Below are 22,625 nucleotides of genomic sequence, written 5' to 3' on the forward strand. Positions count from 1 at the left end.
ACTCTGCCTCTCAAATAAACAAGTCTTTAAAAAAAAAAATCAGTAAATAAAACAGAAACTCATTCATGCAAAAGAGATTCCTTACAGACTGACTTCCCACCTGAGAGACTTACACTCAGGTCTTCAAAGTGTTTTGACGAGTCCTGGACCCGAGTCAGACTGTCAGCTCTGGTTACTGGCTGCTCCTACAGGACGCAGAATAAAGCCAGAGTTTTCAAAAATACCAACTATTAATGTTCCTCTAAGGAGAAAATCGGCGTGTGATAAATAGAAAAAAAAAAAACTATTTTCTTCTAGATCATTAAATGAAACACTAGGTACATGGGACATCTTCCTACTTGTCTCCCAGGTTCATAACAAAGCCAGAATCCTACCAGCCAGCCCAACCCTGTCATTAGAGAGACTCCTAGCAGGCCCGCGTCTCAACAGCCCCTCTTCCCGGAGATCTCTCAGATCACCAGCACAGATCTGCCTCCCCTAGCTGCCGCTCCCGACAACAAGCAGCTGTCAGCTGATGCCAGAAAGCAAACTTCTCAGGGCCGGTGCCTGGTGCAGCTGTTAGGACACTGCCTGGGACATCTGAATCCCGAATCAGAGTGCCTGGGTCTGAGTTTCAACTCTGGCCCCTGGCTCTTGGTTTCTGGCTCTATGTGGGAAAGTCCGGGTTGAGTGGGCTCCTGGCTTCAGCCTGGTCCAGCCCCTGCTGTTACAGGGATTTGGAGAGTGAGCCAGCAGATGAAGAAGACCTCTGTGTCTTTCTGCCTTTCAAATGAATTTTAAAAAAAAATTAAAAAAGACAGCATACTGACTCCTAGCACTAAAGCATGAGAATATTTCAACTCCCACACAATGCTTTTAGTCCACATAAAAACTGACGAGCCAAATGAAGCCTCCGAGTTCTGACTTGAGGGCAATAATATTATGAATATCTAAGTAGTCCAGAGACTCTCTCTCTCCTTTGTTTTCAACCCCAGCCTGCATCCATTTCTCCTCCCTGGATAAATCTCAAATTGTGAGGAGCACGATCTCAAGTGCTCTCATCTACATGAAGCGTCTCGGAACTCCATTTGCACTTACTAGTCTGGTCTGTCCTATGGAACCCTGATGCTACTCTACCACATCAACCTCTACAGCACAGGAAGAGGAAATAGGGGGAGGAGCGGATGTTTTAAAGGATGTTGGGGTCTATTTTCCCATTTCAAGGATCCTCTTTGGGAACATACCTATCCAAGCCATTACTTGAAAGTATAATAAAAATAAAGTTGAAGCAACTTATAGTCACTTCTTGGCTTTGTAGAAAACATAGAGTGCAGTGGTGGGCATTTGGCATCTTGATTAAGACACACCTATACCGGAGAGCCTGGATTCCAGTCTCAGCTCCACTCTGATCCAGCTTCCCACTAATACACACCCGAGAGGCCGCAGGTGATGGCCCAGGTATGTGGGTCCCTCCTACCCACGTGGGAGACCTGGATGGAGCTCCTGGCTCCTGGCTCTGACTTGGCCCAGTCCCAGCTGTTGCAAGCATTTGGGGAGTGAACTAGCAAGTGGAAGATATCTCTCTCTCTCTTTCTGTCTCTTCCTTTATTACTCTGCCATTCAAATAAATGAAATTTAAATTAAAAAAATTTTTAAATGCTATGATTATGGTTCAAACTAACTGAAAATTCCCTTGCTTTTAAATATGTACCCTTGGGGGAAAAAAAGCAGCAGGCATGTTGAGTGGCAGAACCAAACTCCTAGGACAAGACAAGGAGAGACGAGGCCTCCATGCGCCATGGGGGAGGCAATGCTCTCACCATTCAGGGCTCACAACTAACAGCTGACAGCAAGGCAGCAACAGAGAAGGACACACAAACATCAGAAATCCCCGCTGGGTTAAGCAATGTAATTTGATACCGTAAACATCTATTTATTGTATCCCTAAATTTAACTTGCTCACTCTGGAATCTGAGGCATTTAACTTCTGAGTAAACAATATGAGTTTTGCTAGCTACTTCCATATACAGAATCGCCATTATATTTCATACTCCCTCTCTCTTTTTTAAGATTTATTTTATTCATTTGAAAGGCAGAGTTACAGAGAGAAAGAAGGAGAGACAGGCAGATCTTCCATCTGATGGTTCACTCCCCAAATGGCCACACAGCCGACACCAGGAGACAGGAGTTTCTTCTGGGTCTCCCACGTGGATGAAAGGGCCCAAGGACTCAGGCCATCTTCTGCTGCTTTCCCAGGTGTATGTATTAACTGGGAGTTGGATTGGAAGTGGAGCAGCTGGGACTCGAACTGGCACCCATAAGGGATGCTGGCACTGCAGGCAGCAGCCAAATCTGTTAAGGCTACACCATCAGCTCCTCATACTTCACCTTCATGTGTGTAATGTCCCCAAATAAAGTAAATGTAAAAAACTGTGACTTGCTCAATCCTGCTGAAGACCCAGTTTAAAGCTTGCATTTCTGGCAGCTGTTACGGCACAGCACATTAGGCAGTTATTTGTGACGCCCACACCATCAGGTTCGATCCAGAGTCCTGTTAATGCACACCCTGGGAGGCAACAGTTAATGGCGCAAGTACTTGGATCGCTACCATCCATGTGGGAGACCAGATGGGGCTCCTGGCTCCTGGCTTTGGCCTTGCCCAGACCTGGCACTCGTGGCCATTAGGGGAGTGAACCAGTGGATGGAAGATCAATCTCTCTCTGTTCTCTGATTCTTCTTTTAGTACTCTGCCTTTCAATAAATCTCAGGAAAAAAAAATTCTCACATGACCTTTTTGATGACAGGCATATTAAGTAGGATAGAATTTATTAATATATTTTATACCATAATAATTAACCTAATATTTCATTTTTAATTTATTTTATTTATTTGAGAGGCAGAGAACGGGTAGGGCAGGGGGAGGTTCCACCCACTGGTTTACTCCTCAAATGCCTGCAACAGCCAGGGCTGGGCCAGGTTAAAGCCAAGAGTGGGGAAAGCAACGTGGGTCTCCTACATGGGTGACAGGGGCCAACCACTTGAGCCAGTACCTGCTGCCTCCCAGGGTGCACACAGCAGGAACGTGGGATGAAGTGCAAGGTCAGGCCTGGAGCCCAGGCACTGCAATACGGAATGTGGTAACTGCTACGCTAAACACCTGCAGCTAGGCACTCCATCTTTAACAGAGGGGAAACCGGGCTATGGGACTGAGCCTTGGGTACACTTTCCAACATGAAGACTCACTGAGGACAGAGGACCACGGTCACCTGCAGAAGCCTGCCCGCTCCTCCGGCTGTCCCACCACCCACCAAAGACAAGGAGAGAGGGCAGCTGGAGGGGCAGGCTTTGCCGGGGGGACAGGAGATGAGGATGCAGACACATCGGGCACTTGGAAGGCACGAGGGCACCTGAATGAACAGGGAGGGGAGGGCTGGCACCAGAGAGAGGGAGGGGTGAGATGAGGACAGACGGGGCGCACACCTCAATCTCACCAGCCTCTGGTCGCCGTGACCTAGCGGTAGAGAACTGCCTCCGAGATTAACAGCACGCAGCCACTGAGCTATTCTTAGGCCTCTGGGTTGGCTGAAGTTGCCGACACCTTTCCCTGCCACATCAGGTGTGCCTCCCTCTGCGCTGCTCCCAACGGAATCTCCTGCTACCCTAAAAACAGCCACTCTGAAATGATCTCCAGTGTTCTGTGCTTGGCACAGTACTGAAGTCTGCACCCTGCAACACACATGTGCATGGGCACACACCCCCAGCTAAGACCCCCGGGGACCTTTCGGGGCGACTCATCAGTGACAAGGCTCTCCTATCACAAGCAAAAGCACAGGAGTGGGAATAAGCACAGATCACCCAGGCCTGACTTGGTTCAGCCAACTGGGAACCTATTTGTTTGGGTGCCACTTATTGATTCCTGAATAGCACCTGTTCTTTGCTGGTTATAAAACTGCCTCTCTGGCTGTTGAAATGTGACAAGATGAGGTCTAGTGCCCAGGAGCGACCTCCAGAGCACACAGAAGGCTTGGGGGAAGGTCAGCTTTGCTGGAGACACCCTCGGAGAGCAAACATGGCTGTCTCTCACAGGCCCAGCCCGGGGCAGAGGGAAGCAGCTCTGCACATCGCAGTGTGGCTTCTGTTTCAGAAACACCTTTGAATGGTAGAACTGCCTTAACAGAGAACATATTCAAGAGGCACGTTTTGCAAACGGTGCCACAGGACCTGCCTTGTTTCCCTGGGAGGCTGGAGCCTTGCTCTGGTCCCGACGGGATGGAAGTCCGATGGGTCTGTCTGGCCCAGAACAGCTCTCCGGGCACAGGGGCACACCAGCAGCTGTGGGTGGGGGTGCCCTGGAGAGCAAGGGCTCGCCTCCAGGGGCAGAGGGGATTTCTCAGACGCGCGTGACCGAGTGTGTCTCCGGGCCCGCTGCTGGAGGAGCCATGCTGAGGGTTTCTGGAGCCCCGCAGTGAGCTGCTTGATTTCCTGGGACGTGTGCCTTCTGATCATGCCCCTTCCCATGTTATGGTTAATGTACGAGGATGAGAGAAACCACAAAGTACAAAAAGCTACGGGGGACTGAGTTAACTGATTCATCCCCCCTGTGAGTGCTGGAAAAAGTCGCCTTTAGCAGAAACACATGTAATCAAAAGCAGGGGTGGGGGCCCCGGGACATCAAAGCCCCACAGTTGTGGCGCAGTTGTGGTACACGAAGGGGCCGTGCCGACGACCGGCTGGGGCAGGGGGACCCGAAGCTCCAGGGCCCAGCAACAGCAGAGGGCGCTTGTGTTCTGTTCCCCCACCTATGGGCAGCGGAAGGGGGGGGGAAGGCTGGAACAGGTGCACAGGTGAAACACCTTGTGGAGTGAAATCCGACAGGCCCTTTCCATCGACACAGGTACACCTGTGGTCTTGACCCCTGCTTTCCCAGCTGGCCACTACCCCGACACGGCCACACAGCTGGGCTCTTGGGCTCTGACACACAGTGAGGCTGGAATAGGTTATCAGGTTCTGTAATGCCAACTCAGTCTCTGAGTCAAAAATGAAGACCTGGATGCGGGCATGTGCTGGGCACATGGCATTCTGGGTACCTGGGAGGCACGCCCAGTGTCCTAACTGTGTTCTGCTACTGGACACTGAGGGAGAGAAGGGAGCCTGCATTAGTTTCCTGACACTTTTCAGTGTGTGAAGGGCAAAGGCAGACAGACGCACTAAGTAACAAACACAGGTAACTGAAGAGAAACTTAATGCATCAAAATAACTGACACTCTTCACAATATTTGTATTTAACATACAGGTTGCGTTGGCAGCACCAGCAGAGCCCACACGGCTCACCCCAGGTTTCAGCTGTAACACACACACACACACACACACACACACACACACACACCCTGTCTCCCGCCAGGCCGAGAACAAGCCCAGCCCCGCAGGGGCTTTACCGACTCGGAGAGCAAGGCGGTCGGAAAAGCCGGCCAGGCCAGACGATAAAACAAAAATACCAGGGAAGAGGCAAAGTATCAGTTATACTTCTTTCAGGATTCAATTATGCTACTTTGAAGTTAAGACCATTTGCATTTTAATAAAAGCCAGAAAGCAGGAGACGGCTGTGTAACTGCATATTTCTTAGAAATAACTGGGGAGTATCCATTTCAGGAGAACCCTTAAAGCAGAACGTAAACAGCCCTGCAGTTAATTGCTGAACGGGGGCTCATCTTCCACCATTTCCACATTGTGACTGCAGACTGGACACGCGAGTCACGCGGGCGGGCTGGTGGCATCCCCTCAGACCCCGAGATGGAGACAGAGGGAAGGCAGGACGTTTGCTCTCGCCTTTTACATCCATGGTCACGCACAAAGCCAGAGTGAGGGGGAGGCAGCCAGGGGCCTCCACTCTCCATCCCGCGTGCCCCGTGTGTGGGCACTCAGATGGCTGCTCCACGCTCACACGGGCCAACCTGGGTCCCCAGGTACGGCTTTCAAACGGAGGGAACATACAGCTGCCCATAAACACTGGACGCCAGTATTCATGGCCAATCAGTCACCTTTATGACAGGGACGGACCTGTCCCAAAACAGAGAATTTCAAAGCTACCAAATTCAGTTCATCTAAAAAATAAAAACAGCCCGCATGCATCACTCTGGAAGCCGTAAGGTAGAAATCACAAATACAGAACATACTCTACTGCGTGTTCTGTGATTATTTTCCCTGAAAGACTTAAAGGGCAAACGCTAACATATTACAGTGAGTAGTAGCTTTCTAGGTGATGACAAAACTGGGAAATATGCTGCTCTGAAAGAGAAGTACCCAACAGAACCAGAGCTTAGTCACCTCCGGGAGAAACCAGGTATGGCCACAGCGGCAGTGGTCAGCTGGGTGCTGGAAGCGAGAGGTCAACTCCTTGAGCGCTGGGAAGGGGGATCCCCAGGAAGCCCCTCTGACTGCGCTGGCTGGGTGCACCACAGCCAAGGCCGCCCTGCCGTGCCCGACAGGCCCTGTGGCAGACGGCCCAGCCGGCCAGGACACCGTGGGGACAGGCAAAGCCTCGGTGAAAAGCCCACGTTCTGGTATCATAAGCACATTTCAACCTCCTGCCTTTGAACAAGCCTCTCCCAGGAGCTTCCAGAACGTGGCTGACGTCACTGCTTTTCTCCTGCACCTCTGACAAACCGCTGGAATCGGTGCTTCTAAAGCACTGAAATGCCCAAAATATCAAAAACGAATGGAAGGAGGCAACAACTACCCACAAACTCCAACCCGCCCTCGTGACGGAGCTGGGGAAACACGATGCCTCTCGAATTCTGAATTCCAGGGGTGGCGGGGAGGTGACCAGCATGGCATCCAGTGACCTGGAATGATGAATGGGTGGCCGGTATCCCAGAGCCCAGGAGGGTGCACACGGTCTACAGAGAGAAAGGGCACTTACACCTGCGGGATCCAAGTAACTTTACCCTGCTGAGAACATGTGGGCTTCGGAAGGGGCCGCTCCGGTGTGAGCCAGGCAAAGCTCCGCATCAGGAACACACACAGACAGAAAGGGCAAAGGCCGGAGAATCTAAGACTGTCTGCGTCTACGTAACGCCCACCACGGATGTGGTCATGGCCCCTGAGGCCCGACAGCCTGACTCCTTACCCTAGCTCTATGCCTCTGAGCACAGCTCTCTCAGCAGCGTGTGGCCGGCTCAGTGGGGTTTTGAGTACACGAGGCCAAACCCTGGCAAGAATGAATCCACAGCAGTGACCACCTGGCCCACCAGGCCACCTGGAAGCTTTATCCACCTGCATCCTCCAGGCCCCACTGCTGCCACCTCCCACCAGCTGTCACTCTTCCCCACACACCAATTCAGAACCTCAGTAACATGGGCCACAACACCCTTGGGTCCTGGAGCCCATGGCAACATTTCTGCTTGAAGCTACCTCAAGGGGGCCAGCGCTGTGCCATACTGGTCAAGTTGCCTGCAGTGTTGGCATCTCATGGGGTGCCGGTTCGTGTCCTGGCTGCTCCACTTCTGATTCAGCTCCTTGCTGATGTTCCAGGTAAAAGCAGTGGAAGATGGCCCTGCATCCACCTGGGAGACCTGGATGAAGCTCCTGGCTCCCAGCTTCAGCCTGGCTGTGTTGGCTATTGCAGCCATATGGGGATAAACCAGTGAATAGAAGATCTGTCTCTAACTCTTGACTTTCAAAATAAATAAATAAATCTTTGAGAAAAAAAAAAAAACTGCCTCAAAATAAAATTGAGTACGCTAACATACATAATACATACAATTTTGATGGGAAAACCTATATGATGGAGAAGAATTAAAAGGAAAGTGGGTTGTAATGAATTAATACAGATTTCATTATCTATAATCAGAAGCCTGAATACTGTGAAGCAGCCAGGGACCAGCAGAATCCCGGAAACACACAGAGATTGGCACACGCCGAAGCAGGTGCCACGTGGCTGCTCCGACACCGCACAAGCACTCCCACTGCTTCTGAGATTTTGTGAAACGGGAAGCAACTCTTGGAAAAATTCAACAAAACACCATCTTCCCAGATTCACCTGGCGGCTACATTCCTAGAACCCTCGGTGCATATTAAATCCACATGTATCACAGAGTCAGGTTCTAAGTCCAAACATCAGAAACTGGTTTCCCGTCTGCACAACTCTCCCAGGAGCACCTGAGGCCTGCAGGAGAATCGTGGTCCCCAGCCCACGGCACGGTGCCATGTGCTCCGCCCACCAACGGCCAGGAGCAGCCCCAATTGTCGTGACACCCACATCACCCCAGCTCCTCCCTGTGACGTCCCTCTCTACACCAGAATCATGTATAAGTTGTGTTGAGGTTGCTTACTGAGTGACTGGATCCAAGGAGAACTGAGGACGTGACTTTAGCTCCTGGGCACCACATGGGAACCTGATGGTCAAGTGCACCTCTTTAGAACACTCTCTTCACCTGGTCACTGCTTAGCCTCACTCTGGACACCAAGCACAAGCTCAAAAATCAAAAGGGCCCACCACAACGAGCACTCAGAGGCTCTGCTTCTGCTCGAAGAATGGGCACGGACCTCACCCCTGATGAAAGGGCCGCCCTACCAGAACAGGCTTTGCCAGGACCAACCACATGACCCATTTAGAAAAACAGGAGCGGCTCGATTAGCTCACTACAAAGGAAAACGCATCTGCAAAATCCCAGAGCAGGCAAACATAAAAAGCGACTTCAGTGATTCGGCCCCAAAAGACGCGCAGGAGTCCCCGCCACATTCACAGACGTTGGCGAGTCTTCGTGCACAACGTTTCTGGGACTTTGGAAACAGCCCCGATTTATACAAATATCACTAACTGTGTTTTCCAAATAAACCCCGAGGAGTGTTATTTAAAGCACCATAAAACCGGCCCCATAGATACATCTGTATCTACTCTATATTCAAACAATGCATACAATCAGAAATACAAAGCTACAAACATTGGTTTAAAGAACAGAGAAAGGGAAAAACAATTTAAAACAGGAAAAAAAAAACCTGGTTTTTCAAGGCACACTAATTTAATGATTCAACAGTAACACCAACAAACACACAAGCTCTCCACACTTTGTATGTCAGGTTCACAACAAGAAACAATGAAACCCAACAATGTCAAACAACGACAGGGAACAATGTCAGACTATTAGTTGCACAAATTGCTGGCCAGACCTGGAAGTGAAAGACAAGTGAAAGGGAGCATCAAAGGACCTGATTTTGGTTCCAGGTGTTAACAAGGCGTGAAACATTGTAGCAGAAACAAAAACAAAAACAAAATAGCCCCTGGGTTTACTTTATGCCCAAGAATACACATTAAGACCCGATGGCTAAGGTTATTCCTTAAATAGAGCCTCTGGCAGAGATGCAGAGAAATTGGAGCCCTCACATATCACTAGTGGGAATCCACCCAAGAGAACTGAAAACAAATGTCAACACAGGAACTTTTATGAGTCTCGGAGCGCGACAGCCTCAAACGGAAATGACCAGAAGACGTGCGTCAAACGCCAGACAGACAAGATGTGGTATATCCACACGACGGGGGAGTACCAGTCAGGAGTGAAAAGGAAGCAGCTGCAGGGACAGGCTCCAACCAGGACGAACCCCGACAACGCACACGCTGGTGCAAGAAGGCAGAACGCCGGAGGCTGCGCCCCGCACAATCCCACAATCAAAACGTTCAGAAGACACAAGTCACAGAAACCGCTCCGGGAGATCGCTGGCTGCCTTGGGGCCCGGGAGGGGAGAGAAAGGCAGCGAAAAGTCCCGGGGGATTTTTCTGGGGTGATGGAAATGTTCTAAAATGGGACGGCTCATCGACTAAAACTCCGTGGGAACTGTTTATGGTATGTAAATTACACCTCACAGACATCAGAAACATACAGTGACACGCACCCCGTCCACGGCTGAAGCCCTGGGCAGCTCTGAGGGGCTCAACCTGCTTCCCTCAGCCGTGCCTCTTACTCTCTCGCCTTCGGAGTGGAAAAGATGACATCAGTCCATTAGCGTTATGAGAATGCAGAATTTTGCTATTCAATTTCCTCTTGGAGATAATAAAGGAGCAGGCAGGGAGGGAGGGCAGGCAGGGGGAACAACAAAAAAAAAATCTGCTCTTTCCTCATTACTGAGTTCAAACCGGGTCAGGGCCCTATTAGAATGTAGCCACGTGGAGCTTACTCATTCCTGTGCGCCGCTGGCGGCTGGGGCAGTGCCGGAGCCTGGGAACGGGCAGTCTGCCTACTACCGTGACCACCGCCCTAGGAAAGCAAGACTTTTCCACGGCAGACCTAGGCGAGACAGACCTAGGTACAAAGAGCTGACACTCCAAACATTTGGGGAATGAGATACCAGAGAAATCCTTAGCTCCTGTCAGCTAAAATCTAACACGAGCCACCTACCTCCTCAACCATTTTATTTCTTAAATGTCAACTGTGAGGATTATTTATAAGAAGACATCAATCAGGTAAACACGATGACCTAAGACACCCTGCCTTGCCTTCCCCTCTTACCTCCTGACGAACACCTCCTACATCCACGGCCACTCGGCCAGGGAGGGCACAGGAGGCAACGCACCAGCTCACTCACAAACAGCCCCTGGACCCTAAGAGCAGGCACTGACCAGCATCCCGTATTGCTGCTGGGGACAAGAGAGCATCTTCAGGCCAAGAGAACAGTGGCTGGGGGCTGATAATATCTACTGATGGAAAGTGGAAGATGTGCAAGACAAGCCCACGGAGTGGCCCCAGCCAGGAAAACAGGCCACAGAGTGCTAAGGGTGAGGACAAGCTCTCTGGCATTCTCCCATTGTCCTCAACCAGGACCCCGAGGCTGTCCCCAGCCCGCAGACCATGATGTGGGTGCCTGTACCTTAGGACCATCTTGAAAAATCCCTGAACAAGAGATTCTGAACAGGGAAACAGAACAAGTACCCAAGTGGTAAGCAGGCCAATCCGAGAGAAGCGGCATGGGATGATCTTTGGGCGAGGGTGGCAGGACAAAAGTCCATCTTAGGAAACGTGAAAGGCTGTGGGAAAGAGCCAGACAGGCAGGAAATCAGAAATGCTGTCTTTACCCCCTCCTCTCTCTCCACTCCCCTGAGTATTTCCCCTACTTTGAGAAAGCCACAGACCTGTTCTCCCTCCGCCGTCAGCACATGCTCAGGCCTGACTACGGAAGTGGCCCTGTCTCAGGGGCAGGCCCTGTTGACAGGGCAGTCACCACACGACGGCCTCTGGCCTGTGACACCCACGGAGTTGCTCTCACCGCTGACAAGAGGAGAAGTGCCTCAGACAAAAGGGCCAGAATGTTCCAGAGCCTCCGCGCTGCCCTCACCTGCCCGGGAGCCTGCAGCTGAACTGCTGTTTTTCGTCCACCGAGGTTAAGAATATTCCAAGAATGTCAAGGACTCACGGCCCCTTGCTCCCATTCCAGCTCTCTCACATCCCTTACTCTTGTTTAAAGTAAACCTCACGGGGGGAAAAGCAGGCCTCAGGTGAGAAGCAGCAGCCACCTGTCTGGTCTGATACTCCCAGCTGGCTAATACGCCATTTGATGTGAAAATTAGCCCAGATTAAAAAAGAAAAATTCCTTCCCCATAAAAAATTCAAACACGCTCATAATTCAGAGGGCAGGTGGCGGTGCTATCCTTAGCAATTAGGGAGCCAGCGTCAGTCCACTGGGCTTTGTCCACTGACCCTTTTAACCACTGGAAAATGATGTTTGATTATCAGGGAAGGCTACGGCTTATCGTTAAAAACTTTGTTCTAAAAAAAATATATTGATCCTTGATTACATAAGCAAGGTCACTCCGAGACACCTTTTTAAATCATTCATAGCCCATTACCCACAGCTCAGACGACGGGGGACCACTCTGCAGTATGGGAGCAGGTTTCTGTTACCGAGTCAGCACTTCAGTGACCTTATTAACTAATCTGGGCCAGTTCTACCTGAGAGTAACAGTTACAGTAAACTCACCCCCAGAGCTGCGTGTCTGTGTGCGTGCGTTTGGGTGTGTGTGTGTGTGTGTGTGTGCGCGCGCGCGCTGGGGGAGGGGGTCTCAAAATCTGCTTCTGAAAACTTCCCGAGATTCTTCACGGTTCAGGATGCCAGCAAGCACCATGTCTGTGGAGAACCAAATGTTCTGTAAACAGAGCTCATGAAGACCACAACCCAAACAGCTCCAATGACTTCAGCTCAAACTCCTGCGGAGGAGCCTGCGGACGGAGCGTGAGGCCGTGTCTGTCCACCCCATGGGGCAGCGTCCTGGCCAGCCCAGGAGCCTGGTGTTCCTCCTTCACCTCTGCAGTGCATGCTCCGGCCCCTCCACAGAAGCACACTGGCCTCCTCTAGCATCTTTCTTTTTTTTTGCTTTTAAGATTTTTTTTTAAAGATTTATTTATTTATCTGAAAAGCAGAGTTAAACAGAGGCAGAGGCAGAGAGAGAGAGAGATCTCCTATCTGCTGGTTCACTCCCCAGATGGCTGCAAAGGCCAGAGCTGGGCCAATCCAAAGCCAGGAGCCAGGAGCTTCCTTCAGGTCCCGGGTGCAGGGGCCCAAGCACTTGGGCCATCTGCTGCTGCTTTCCCAGGCCACAGCAGAGAGCTGGATCAGAAGTGGAGCAGCCCATATGAGAACCAGCGCCCCTATGAGATGCTAGCACTGCAGATGGCAGCTTTACCCGCTACACCACAGCGCCGGCCCCTATTTTTTTTTAAGATTTATTCAGGGCCCAGTGCTGTGACACAAAGAATGAAGCCACCGTCTGCAGTGCCAGCATCCCATATGGGCACTGGTTTGAGTCCCAATTGCTCAACTTACAATCCGGCTCCTTGCTAACACACCTGGGAAAAGCAGCAGAGGATGGCCCATGTCCCTGGGCCCATGCACCCACGTGGGAGACCTGAAAGAAGCTCCTGGCTTTGGGCTGGCCCAGCCCCAGCTGCTGCAGCACTGGCTGAGGGCTGTGCCAGGCCAAAGCCAGGAGCTTCTTTCAGGTCTCCCACGCGGGTGCAGGGGCCCAGGGACTTGAGTCATCTTCCACTGCTTTCCCAGGCGCATCAGCAGGAAGCTGGATTGGAAGTGGAGCAGCCGGGACTCAAACCGGTGCCCATATGGGATTGCTGGCACTGCAGGCTGTGGCCTAACCCACTACGCCACAGCACCGGCCCCCTTCTCTGTCATCTTAACCCTGGGGACGCTTCAGCCGGCTCCCAGAAGCCACCCAATATCTGGCCGTGGCTACATTTCCTGGTCAGCACTGTTGGTTCTCAGGGCTCCTTGCACTGCTGACGACAAACTAAAAACTGCACGGTGGCACTGGAAAAGGCCAGCGCTGACAACATAGACACCACTGTCTGTAAGCTGTCGTCACCCAGGGACAGCTCTTGGCTGAATGCTTCACTGCGGAACTGCCTGACGGATGAGGAAAGCAGGGCTCACACAGGCTGGTCTGGACAAGGCAAAGCAGCCAGAGAGGGATGAGGATGGGATATCGGTCTGTCCATCTGACTACATGTTCGACGTGTTAGGGACTACAGAGAGGGGAGGGGTACTCAAAGATTCCAATGCAACTGTGGTGACCACAGCACCAGCGGCAGTCACCCCCCGCGTTCTGTGGGGAGAGATGTTAATGGGAACTTGGGGGCGGTGGAGGGGGGAAAAGTGTTCAGCACCAAGAATGACATTTTGCCTGCTAACAAAACTAGTCAGGAAAATGGGAAGCAAAAGGCTCTCCACAAAGCAACTCTTTTAATTGAGATGTTGTTACAGCATCTGCATCATTTAAAATCTGCACTGTTTCTACAATGGCATTAAGATATACTATGAGGAACTATCTTTTTAAAAACAACAACAGGGACTGGAGCTATGGTGCAGCAGGTAAAGCAGCCACCTGCAGTGCCGGCATCCCATATGGGCGCCAGTTCGAGTCCCGGCGCCTGGTTCTCATATGGGCTGCTCCACTTCTGATCTAGCTCTCTGCTATGGCCTGGGAAAGCAGCAGAAGATGGCCCAAGTCCTTGGGCTTCTGCACCCGCATGGAAGACCTGGAAGAAGCTCCTGGCTCCTGGCTTCAGGTCAGCTCAGCTCTGGTCATTGTGGTCATTTGGGGAATGAACTAGAAGATGGAAGATTCTCTCTCTCTCTCTCTAACTCTGCCTTTCAAATAAAGAAAGAAAGAAAGGTTTAAAACAACGGCAACAACAGCATCAGTACTTGCATTTCCAAGTCTGGCGGTAACCAGGGTTTCACGGGACAAAGCCCCCGCTCTCTCTGCCCTCTCAGCCTTGAGGTAAAGGGTGTGCCTCGCCCTCCGGACGCCTGGAATGTCACTGTGAAGGCAGGAAAGGCGAATGCTGCCGGCCGCCCACACTTATGAACCTCCCTCTCTCTCCTTCTCTTCCACAATGCATGATCTCAAAAACAGGTGTGACAGCAAAAATAAACGCTGAGAAAGTATGACTCCGTGGTTCAGAATCCCCGGTCATCGCTGGGGATTAGTCCCCTCTGTGTTCCAACTCTGTAGAAGGGAAAATCCTGTAGTGAGTCTGATTTCTGCTGTTACCTTGAACCCCAGCCACCCAGGGCTCCCGGGAAAGGGAGCATGAAGTCCCGCAGAACGAGGCAGAATGCGGTTATTTTCCGCCGCCCGCTCCGAGCCGGATCTGAGCCACCTTCACTTTTTCCATGGAGCCGCTCCCCAGGCTGGCTCATGATGACAATGAGTTTGCATTCCGCACAGGGCAGTCCTCTGGGGGCTAAGGCGTCGGTCTGGTCGGCCGTGAGTCACAGTCAGCTGCAAACAGAGCCAGCTCTGGAAATAGCCCCTGCAGCATCCGTCCAAGACGGGAGACTGCTCAGCCCAAAGCTCCCTGCTCTGCGGCGTGTACGCGTGCACCCGCGCTACACACACCAGGCAAGCTCGTACCTCTGCTGGGGGCAATTTCAGCATCGCTTAGGTCTTAGAGGAGAATCTGGTGTTCTGAGCAGACCCAAACCCCTGACCAGAACCCCTGACTTTAATTTCTAACACAGACTCACAAAGTCTGGATTCTCAAGACAGGCGTGTCATCCGGGCATGTTCTTCCCAGCACCTTTCATTTTGCTGGGCGGGGGGGAGGGTGCTGGGAGAAGCCTCCACGACCCCACACCCCCACTCTTCCTCCCTCCGCACTAGCCTTACGAATCTGTCAGAAAACACAAGCACCATGCCTACTCACCTTGCCTGGCCAGCAGCATGGACAGTTCTCTGGAACTACCTCTTTCCTAATCTGAGTTCAGCATCGGTTTTATCAACACTGTTTTGGCAGAGGGGAGGGTCGAGGCAAAGGAATTTGATTTTGGCCTATAAGCAAACAGCCAGGCCTGAGTACAGAAAAACTTCACTTAGCTCTAAATGTGCACCGTATCAAGGTAGGAATATGCACAAACATGGGAAGCAGCCTTGTGTTATGGCGGAAAAAAATCCTAACACATACATTCAAAAAAAAAAAAAAAAAAGAGCTGCACAGTGAGGACAAAGGCACTATGCCCTTACTGCATTCCACAGTTATCTGGCCACACGTCTGTGTGATTAACACCACCACCACCACCACCGTATTTTCATGTCACAGTTGCTTGGTCTGTAATAAGCATCACATACTTCAAGTCATCTGTGCCTTGTAAAATCCTCTAATTTAATATGAAAAGCAGAATTTCACCTCAACCCTTGCAGACCCCCAGCTGTGTCACCACAGGACCCCTACTTGCTCCTGGGGGTGACTGAGCACTCCAAACCTGGCACAGTATGCCTCTAATCAATCCAAGCAGGGAAGGCCCTGGGACGGCTCTTCCCTCCAGAGGGGCTCCTAGGCCACGAAGGGTGGCCTTGGAGGGAGACTCTGCTCCGCCACACGACAGGGTCCAGCCCAACAGACTTCTCCCCCTGGACCCAAATCTGTCCTGCGTCCAGGTTCTACCTGGGGAGCTGCCCAGGCACACAGCTGGAAAGAGCAAGGGATGGGCCATGAGTTCAGGGCCTGGTACCAGAATCAGGAATCAGAGCCTGCCAGGGCCCACGGGGCTCCCCTGTGCAAGGCATGCTGGGAAGGCCTGTCTCAACTCTCACGACTCCAGCCCTGCAGCTTCCCAAACAAGGCGCTGGACTCTGGCCTCGGCCGCTGGACTTTCCCTGCGAGCACCCTTCTCCCCCACTTCCTGCCTGAAGGCCCGGCATGCACACACGTGTCCAGGACCTCGCGTAGCTTCCGTGACTCATGTCCGCTGGCATGCTCCTCCAGTCGCCTGATGGATCGTTTTCCCAGTCGCGGTGGACAGCTTCTTGCTCGTGCTGACTCTGTTCTCTGAAGCTGCCTCTGACTCTGTTCTCTGACGCTGCCTCAACGCTTTCCTTTTTCCTGACGCTCTGTGCAGCAGCGCGCTGCCCCCAGACCAGCTTCCCCCAGCTCCAGACACTGAGAAACTCACTGCGACCCAAGGACCGTTTCAGAGAGACACAGTCATTTCACAGACAACTAGAGCCCTCCACTCCCGACCCCACCCCGATCCATCAGGATACAGATTAAAACGCTGCCACCCCTGAACACGAAAGGTAATGGGTAGTTCAGACAGGAAACAGCCACGTGAGGACAGCAGTAATGGGCCCAGCAGAAAGTGCCTTCCATTAACTGGGTGGCTGTAAAGCTCCCGCAGCCGTCGAAGGAACTCAAAATCAAAGTATTTCAGGCAAGTGGAACAAGCAGAAAAAAGCTACAATTAATTGAGTATTAAAAAAAGATCACAGATCCATCTAAAAATGAAGTTCTGCCAGCGCACCAATCTTATCACCACGCCTGAGAGATGCTTGGGGGGGGTGGACTTCTAGTTTGGAGGCGCAACAGTCACAATTTATTCTGCTGTAACAGACAGAGTGACGGGAGATGTAAACGAAACGACACAGTAGCTCTGAGAAACACAACTGGTTTTCCCCAAACAAAGCCAAAAGACGAGGACAGAACATAACAAACTCATAAAAAAGGACTACTGCTATATTTGCTGCTGGCCAAGGAACAGTTACAGGAAGACACCAAGGCTAATTTTGTTTCTTTTAGTCTATAAATAAATGCAAGAATGTCTTCCTGTCTCACTGTCACAGAGGAGAAAGAACACGAGTGAATGGCATTACTATCCACAGGCCGCAGGTGACCAGCCTTGCACAAGGTCTTTGTTTTTTGAAGAATGTGTTCTGAAGTGTATGAACTATTTAAGGAGTGCCAGCTGTCTTGGACAAGCCACCTCCCTAACTCCCGCCTCTTCTGCAGGACTGCACGGAGGTAGCACATTCCCCGTGGGGCCAGCTTTGCCAGCCAGACCTGACTGCCCAAGGCGGGCCCCACATGGTCAGGCAGAGGGTGAGGAGAGCCTCTCAGAGAGGCTAGCACACTCCTGCAGCAAACAGACTCCTTTCAGGAGACACAATCCCACAGGGGATTAGCAGGATCATTTGTGAAAGATGAAAAAGAAAGCCATACCTAACAACGCTGAAAGGACACAGTGGGTTCTGAGTCACGAGAGCTGGGAGTCGGAACACAAACAGGTTGCTACAACTCCAACTGACGTGGGAGGATTCGAGGTGTAGTGACTCACTCGGGGATTTTGGGTAAGGCATTCAGATTTCCCACTGATTGGGCCAGTGCCTTCTGATCCGTAAAGTGGATGGCAAAAGCATAATCAGGTTACCCAGACACTTCCAGACCTTCTCAGGAAATAAAAGCAGTCAGTATCAAAAGGCATGGTTCAACACCCTCCAGAATGGCTAAAACAAGAGAGTCTGACAATACCAAATGCTGACAAGGAGGCAGAGAAACGAACACCTTAAACACCACTGGTGGAAGGTGTAAAGAAACAGATCAGCTGGATGGCCAAACAACTGCAACCGTAGGCATCCACTCGAGAGAAACGAAAACACGTCTAGAGGGAGACGGTCTGACCGGTGTCCACAGAGACGTTATTCACAGCAACAACAACAAAACCCAAATGACTGACAACCAATAAGCTGAGAAACAGAATAGCAGCTATAGCCGCACGCTGGAACAGTCCCGTGTGATAAGAACAAACTATCAGTACAGGAAGCATGGCGGGACCTCAACACACCACAATCAATGCAGGAGACAGAGCCCAAACTAAACCACCTGTGGTCCAATTTCCATGAAATTTCTGTTAAGGGCCAAGTGCACAAGGGAGTCTTCTGGGCAGGGCAGATGCTCTGAAGTGGAATCGTAGTGAAAGTCACACAACTGCAGACGTTCTCTTACAAGTCACCAAACGGCGCGGAGGGCGATGCTACGGCACATAAAATGCTTGCCATGTAGCTAAACAAAGACATCACGAGGGACCGCTGTCCTCTGCTGCCCAAGGGGGCAGCCGGCACTCTTGAACTTTACTGCCAGGAATAAAGGTTGAGGGTAGGTCTTCACCATCAAAAACCAAAGCCGGTACACGTGTGACAGTTAAAAGCAGAGAGCAAACTGTGTACGCACAGAACCCAGAGGTATGCGGTTTCTCTTCCAGATTCTTCTGCGGCTCCTGTCTAACATCTCCAGCCTTTCATAACCTTTTTTTTTTTTCTCTCTCTCTTCTTGGACATCAAACTAATAGTAGCAAACTGCCACAGAAAATGAACAGCAGGAGCTTTATGACTTTCAGTTATAAACACGACCACATAAAGTAACTACTGTTGCCTTGTCTACAAAAATGCAAGAAAAGTAAACACACACATTCTTGAGATCATTTTCCCCCCATTTCACATGCTCTCTTTGATTCTACTTATTGCAAATCAGTCTGTTGCCCTGCTCTCGAAACATGAAAATCTGAATCTTCAAAGATGTGTGTGTGTGTATGAGTGTGTGCACGCATGTGGCAAATACATTTGTTTTGCCTCACCAGAAAGTTCAAAGGGGTTTATAGCTACTTTTTTGTTTTTTAAGACAAAAGAGAAAATGCTGCTATCAGTGGTGTTGAGAACACAGGGGCTGCTTTTTTGAATGACAGGACACGACCCAGAAACATCAGGAGGGGTGGGAACTATAAAACACCTTTGAACTTGAAGTCACCACCCCTCATTTTGAAGCATTTTGATTTCTCACTTTGCCTTGAAACCAAATGTTTAGAGGTTAAAAAAAGAAAAAAGACAGGAAACAAGGCAAACAAAAGGGGAAAAAGTAGAGAGGGGAAACAGACTGAAAAGCTTCTGTCCCCAAGTTCAGAGGGAACTTAAACTTGCTACCCCACTTTGGATTCTGTATGAATGAGCCCGAGATGAACACGCATTCTGCAGTTTGAATGCATACTTGTGAAGACAATTTGCATTTTGAGAACAGGAATGAAGGTACCCTCGATTCCACAAAACAAACGAAGTCGGATGGACTGGAGCACGTATCTGTGTTCTGCATTCAGCCCAGACTAGGCTCGTGATGATAAAAACAGCCCAGGCACGTGACTTCCTTTCCCCATGGAGACCCAAACTGCTCTGGGACTGACTGCACAGTTCTTGTGCCTCTGGTACAGATCTGATTCAATTCTCTCTTCTACTCTCTGGTGGTTTACATTTATCTATAAACGCTTTGAGGCCTGGTTTCTATTTGTCTCCAGATTCTCTACTCCCAACTCAGGGTTCTATTTGTTAGGGATGGGAAATGAAATTAGAAAATAATTTGAATAAATGCAGAATTTGAAAAGGAGCCTGTTATACTCAGAATTACACAGAGTATTACATTTCTGGGTTTCCAAATCGGTCTGATTCATAAGTGTCAGCAGAACTTCTGTGATGGGTTCCAACTACACTTGCAAACCATGGATTTTTTTTTTTTAAATCACATATTCAAATAGGCACTACCACGATTTACATGCACATCAATCACCCCCCCCCCTCCGTCTGTGCTGACAAATTGGGTAAAAGCATTAAAATGGATAAAAAAAAAAAAAAAAAAAAAAAAACCAGCCAATTCAATTCCCCAATTTCCCACCAACATGTCCTGCTTGCAGCTTGCACATGTCAAGGGCTGCTTTATCCCGGAAACTCCAGTCCAAGGTAGCCTCAGGAAAAACGTATTGCATGCCCTTGGCCTGAGTTCCTGCCACACTGCTTTGCAGGTGATCTTTGAGGTGTTATGTGCTTTATCTTCCCATGGCCAGAAGGGATATCGCATGCCTCCTTGGTATTTTTCTGACAACAGGGTCTTATACATGACAAATTTCCAGAAAACATGCCGATTAAGCAGACCCAGGTTTTCAGCGGTTGCTTGTTATATGGAAAAGCAGAGCACTCGAATTTCTTCCTGTGTGTTTTTCCATGCACACGGAAGACGAGGTCACACAAACCCAGAGTTCCGCAAGGGAAACCAACAAGACAGGTCAGCTTGCAAGAAGAATCAAGGAGGCTGGGGTTTTCTGGATGAGGCTCTACCCAAAAAAACACCACTACTTTGAGTCCCGTGGCCCTCCAAGAGCAGGAGCAGACAGTCTGCCTACCACCTGCATGGGGCTCAGCTCTGACCCCACTAACCATCCACCACCCACTTCTAGACAACACCAGCTCCAGTCTGTTGGCCTATAAAACAAAGCACTCAGCCTCAGAGTTCCCAACCACAAGGCACTGTATTACATAATGAGACGGTAAAAACAATAAACTCAAAGCGTTTTACTTCACTCGGTTTCGAATCTACTTGTGGGAGAAGTCAAGAGTCATTCTGACTTCACAAAAAGTAAAGTGTAACAGAGCTCAGAAGTAGGTGACGACGGGGAACGGTGACTCACGCTGAGACACATTAGGGCAAAATGACTGGACTCGGAAGAAAAAAAAAAAATCGTATGTCAAGGAAGAAGACCAGGTCACTCTGAGGGAAAGAAATGGGGCTGCCCAGAAATCGGACTTCAGGCAAGAAAACAACAGAGGGGTAACACCTTCGAGATACTTAAGTAAAGCAATAAAACCAAGCAGGAGCCAAAGATTTTACATCAAGTTGAACTGAGCATAAACTGAGCATAAGCATGTGAGAACTCAGGGAGTACAGCTGCTCCCAAGCTCCTCTGGACAAACCTACGAGAGAGCTAGCTTCAGAAACCGAAATGACGAAGACACACCCATCAGCACTCTGGTGAGCCTTCAGCGCAGGTGTACCTATAGCATGAAAACCAGCGATTCTACGAAGGACGTGGAACTACACGCGTCACATCTACACGCTCAACACTGAAGATGACTCAAAGGGGGCAAGTGTGATATTAAAAACACAATCAGCTTGTTGATCATCTTACACGTATTTATCTAGAAGCAAATACTGTTTCGAATCACGGGATGGGAGGGAGATAAAGAGCGCAGAGGCACCAAAAGGCATGTATCCAATTTTTCTATCACTCAGAGCAGGGAACAAATACACAAAAGCAACAAAAAAAGTATTATTATGTAAAAGCAATCATTAGAGCAAACCCCAGAAACAGGACAAAATATTAAAAGCCATAAAGCTATGTGAAAAGGGGCTTGTGCTGTGGCACAGTGGGTTAAGCCACGGTTTGCAATGCCCACATCCAAATCAGAGCACTGGCTAGAGTCCTAGCTGCTCTGCTTCTGAGCCAGCTACCTACTAAGGCACCAGGGAAACCAGATGAAGATGGTCCAAGTGTTTGGGCCCCTGCCACTCACGTGGGAGACCTGGATGGAGTTTCAGGCTGCCAGCTTCAGAATGGCCCAGCCCTAGCCATGTGGCCTTTTGGGGAGTGAACCAGCAGATGGAAGAGCTCCTTTGCGCACGCTCTCTCTCTCACTGTGTCTACCTCTGTCACTCTGCCTTTCAAATAAATAAAATACAGCTTAAAAAAAAAAAAAAAACCTGTATGAAAAAATTGAGGCCAAGCATGCTGACTTTATCAATTAATAAAATGGGCTTAACTGGCCAATTAAATAAAAGGATTTTCAGAAGAAAGTAAAGGTCAATGGCAAACTCAAGGGGTGCACGATTAGGTGCCAAAGCTGGGATCAGCGTCAGATCTTCCTGGCTCCAAGTTCTCTATTTTTTTTTCTTTAAGATTTATTTATTTATTTAGTTAGTTAGTTAGTTATTTGAAAGGCAGAGTTACAGAGAGGCAGAGGCAGAGGCAGAGAGAGAGAGAGAGAGAGAGATCTTCTATCTGCTGGTTTACTCCCCAGCCAGAGCTGGGCTGATCAGAAGCCAGGAACCAGGAGCTTCTTCTGGGTCTCCCACATGGGTGCAGGGAACCAAAGACTTGGGCCATCCTCTGCTGCTTTCCCAGGCCATAGCAGGGAGGTGGACTGGAAGTGGAGCAGCCAGACTTGAACTGGCGTCCATATGGGATGCCAGGACTACAGGTGGCAGCTTAATCTGGAAGAGGTGAAAGAGGCCACCCACACTAAAACCAAGAAAATTCAACATAGTACACTATAAAGGAAACCTCTACCGCTAAGGAAGAAAGGAATTAAAACTGAATAAAATGTTATTTCTCAACAGCAAAATGTGCTAAACATAATAGCCAGATATAAGTTCCTGAGATAAATGCCATGGGTAGGGGCTGGCGGTGTGGCGTAGTGGGTTAAAGCCCCAGCCTGCAGAGCCTGCATCCCGTTTGGGCGTTGGTTCGAGTCCTGGCTCCTCCTCTTCCGATTCAGC

At 50.0% G+C, this 22,625-nt stretch overlaps 1 protein-coding gene across 27 annotated transcripts in view; it reads right to left on the reverse strand.

Annotated features, from left to right (window-relative positions):
* AOPEP (aminopeptidase O (putative)) overlaps positions 1-22,625 on the reverse strand; it is a 404,877-nt gene that overhangs the window by 69,444 nt on the left and 312,808 nt on the right. The window contains exon 14 of one of the 27 annotated variants that reach the window (XM_070049797.1): positions 13,701-14,488. The exons of the other annotated variants lie outside the window; for them this stretch is intronic. Coding sequence (XP_069905898.1) covers positions 14,453-14,488 — 36 coding nt within the window. The 3' untranslated portion in view covers positions 13,701-14,452. Of the gene's footprint in view, positions 1-13,700; positions 14,489-22,625 lie in introns of those variants that run through there. 27 annotated transcript variants of the gene reach the window in all.

The sequence above is a fragment of the Oryctolagus cuniculus genome, chromosome 1, assembly GCF_964237555.1.
Source record: "Oryctolagus cuniculus chromosome 1, mOryCun1.1, whole genome shotgun sequence".
Classification (NCBI taxonomy): Eukaryota; Metazoa; Chordata; class Mammalia; order Lagomorpha; family Leporidae; genus Oryctolagus; species Oryctolagus cuniculus.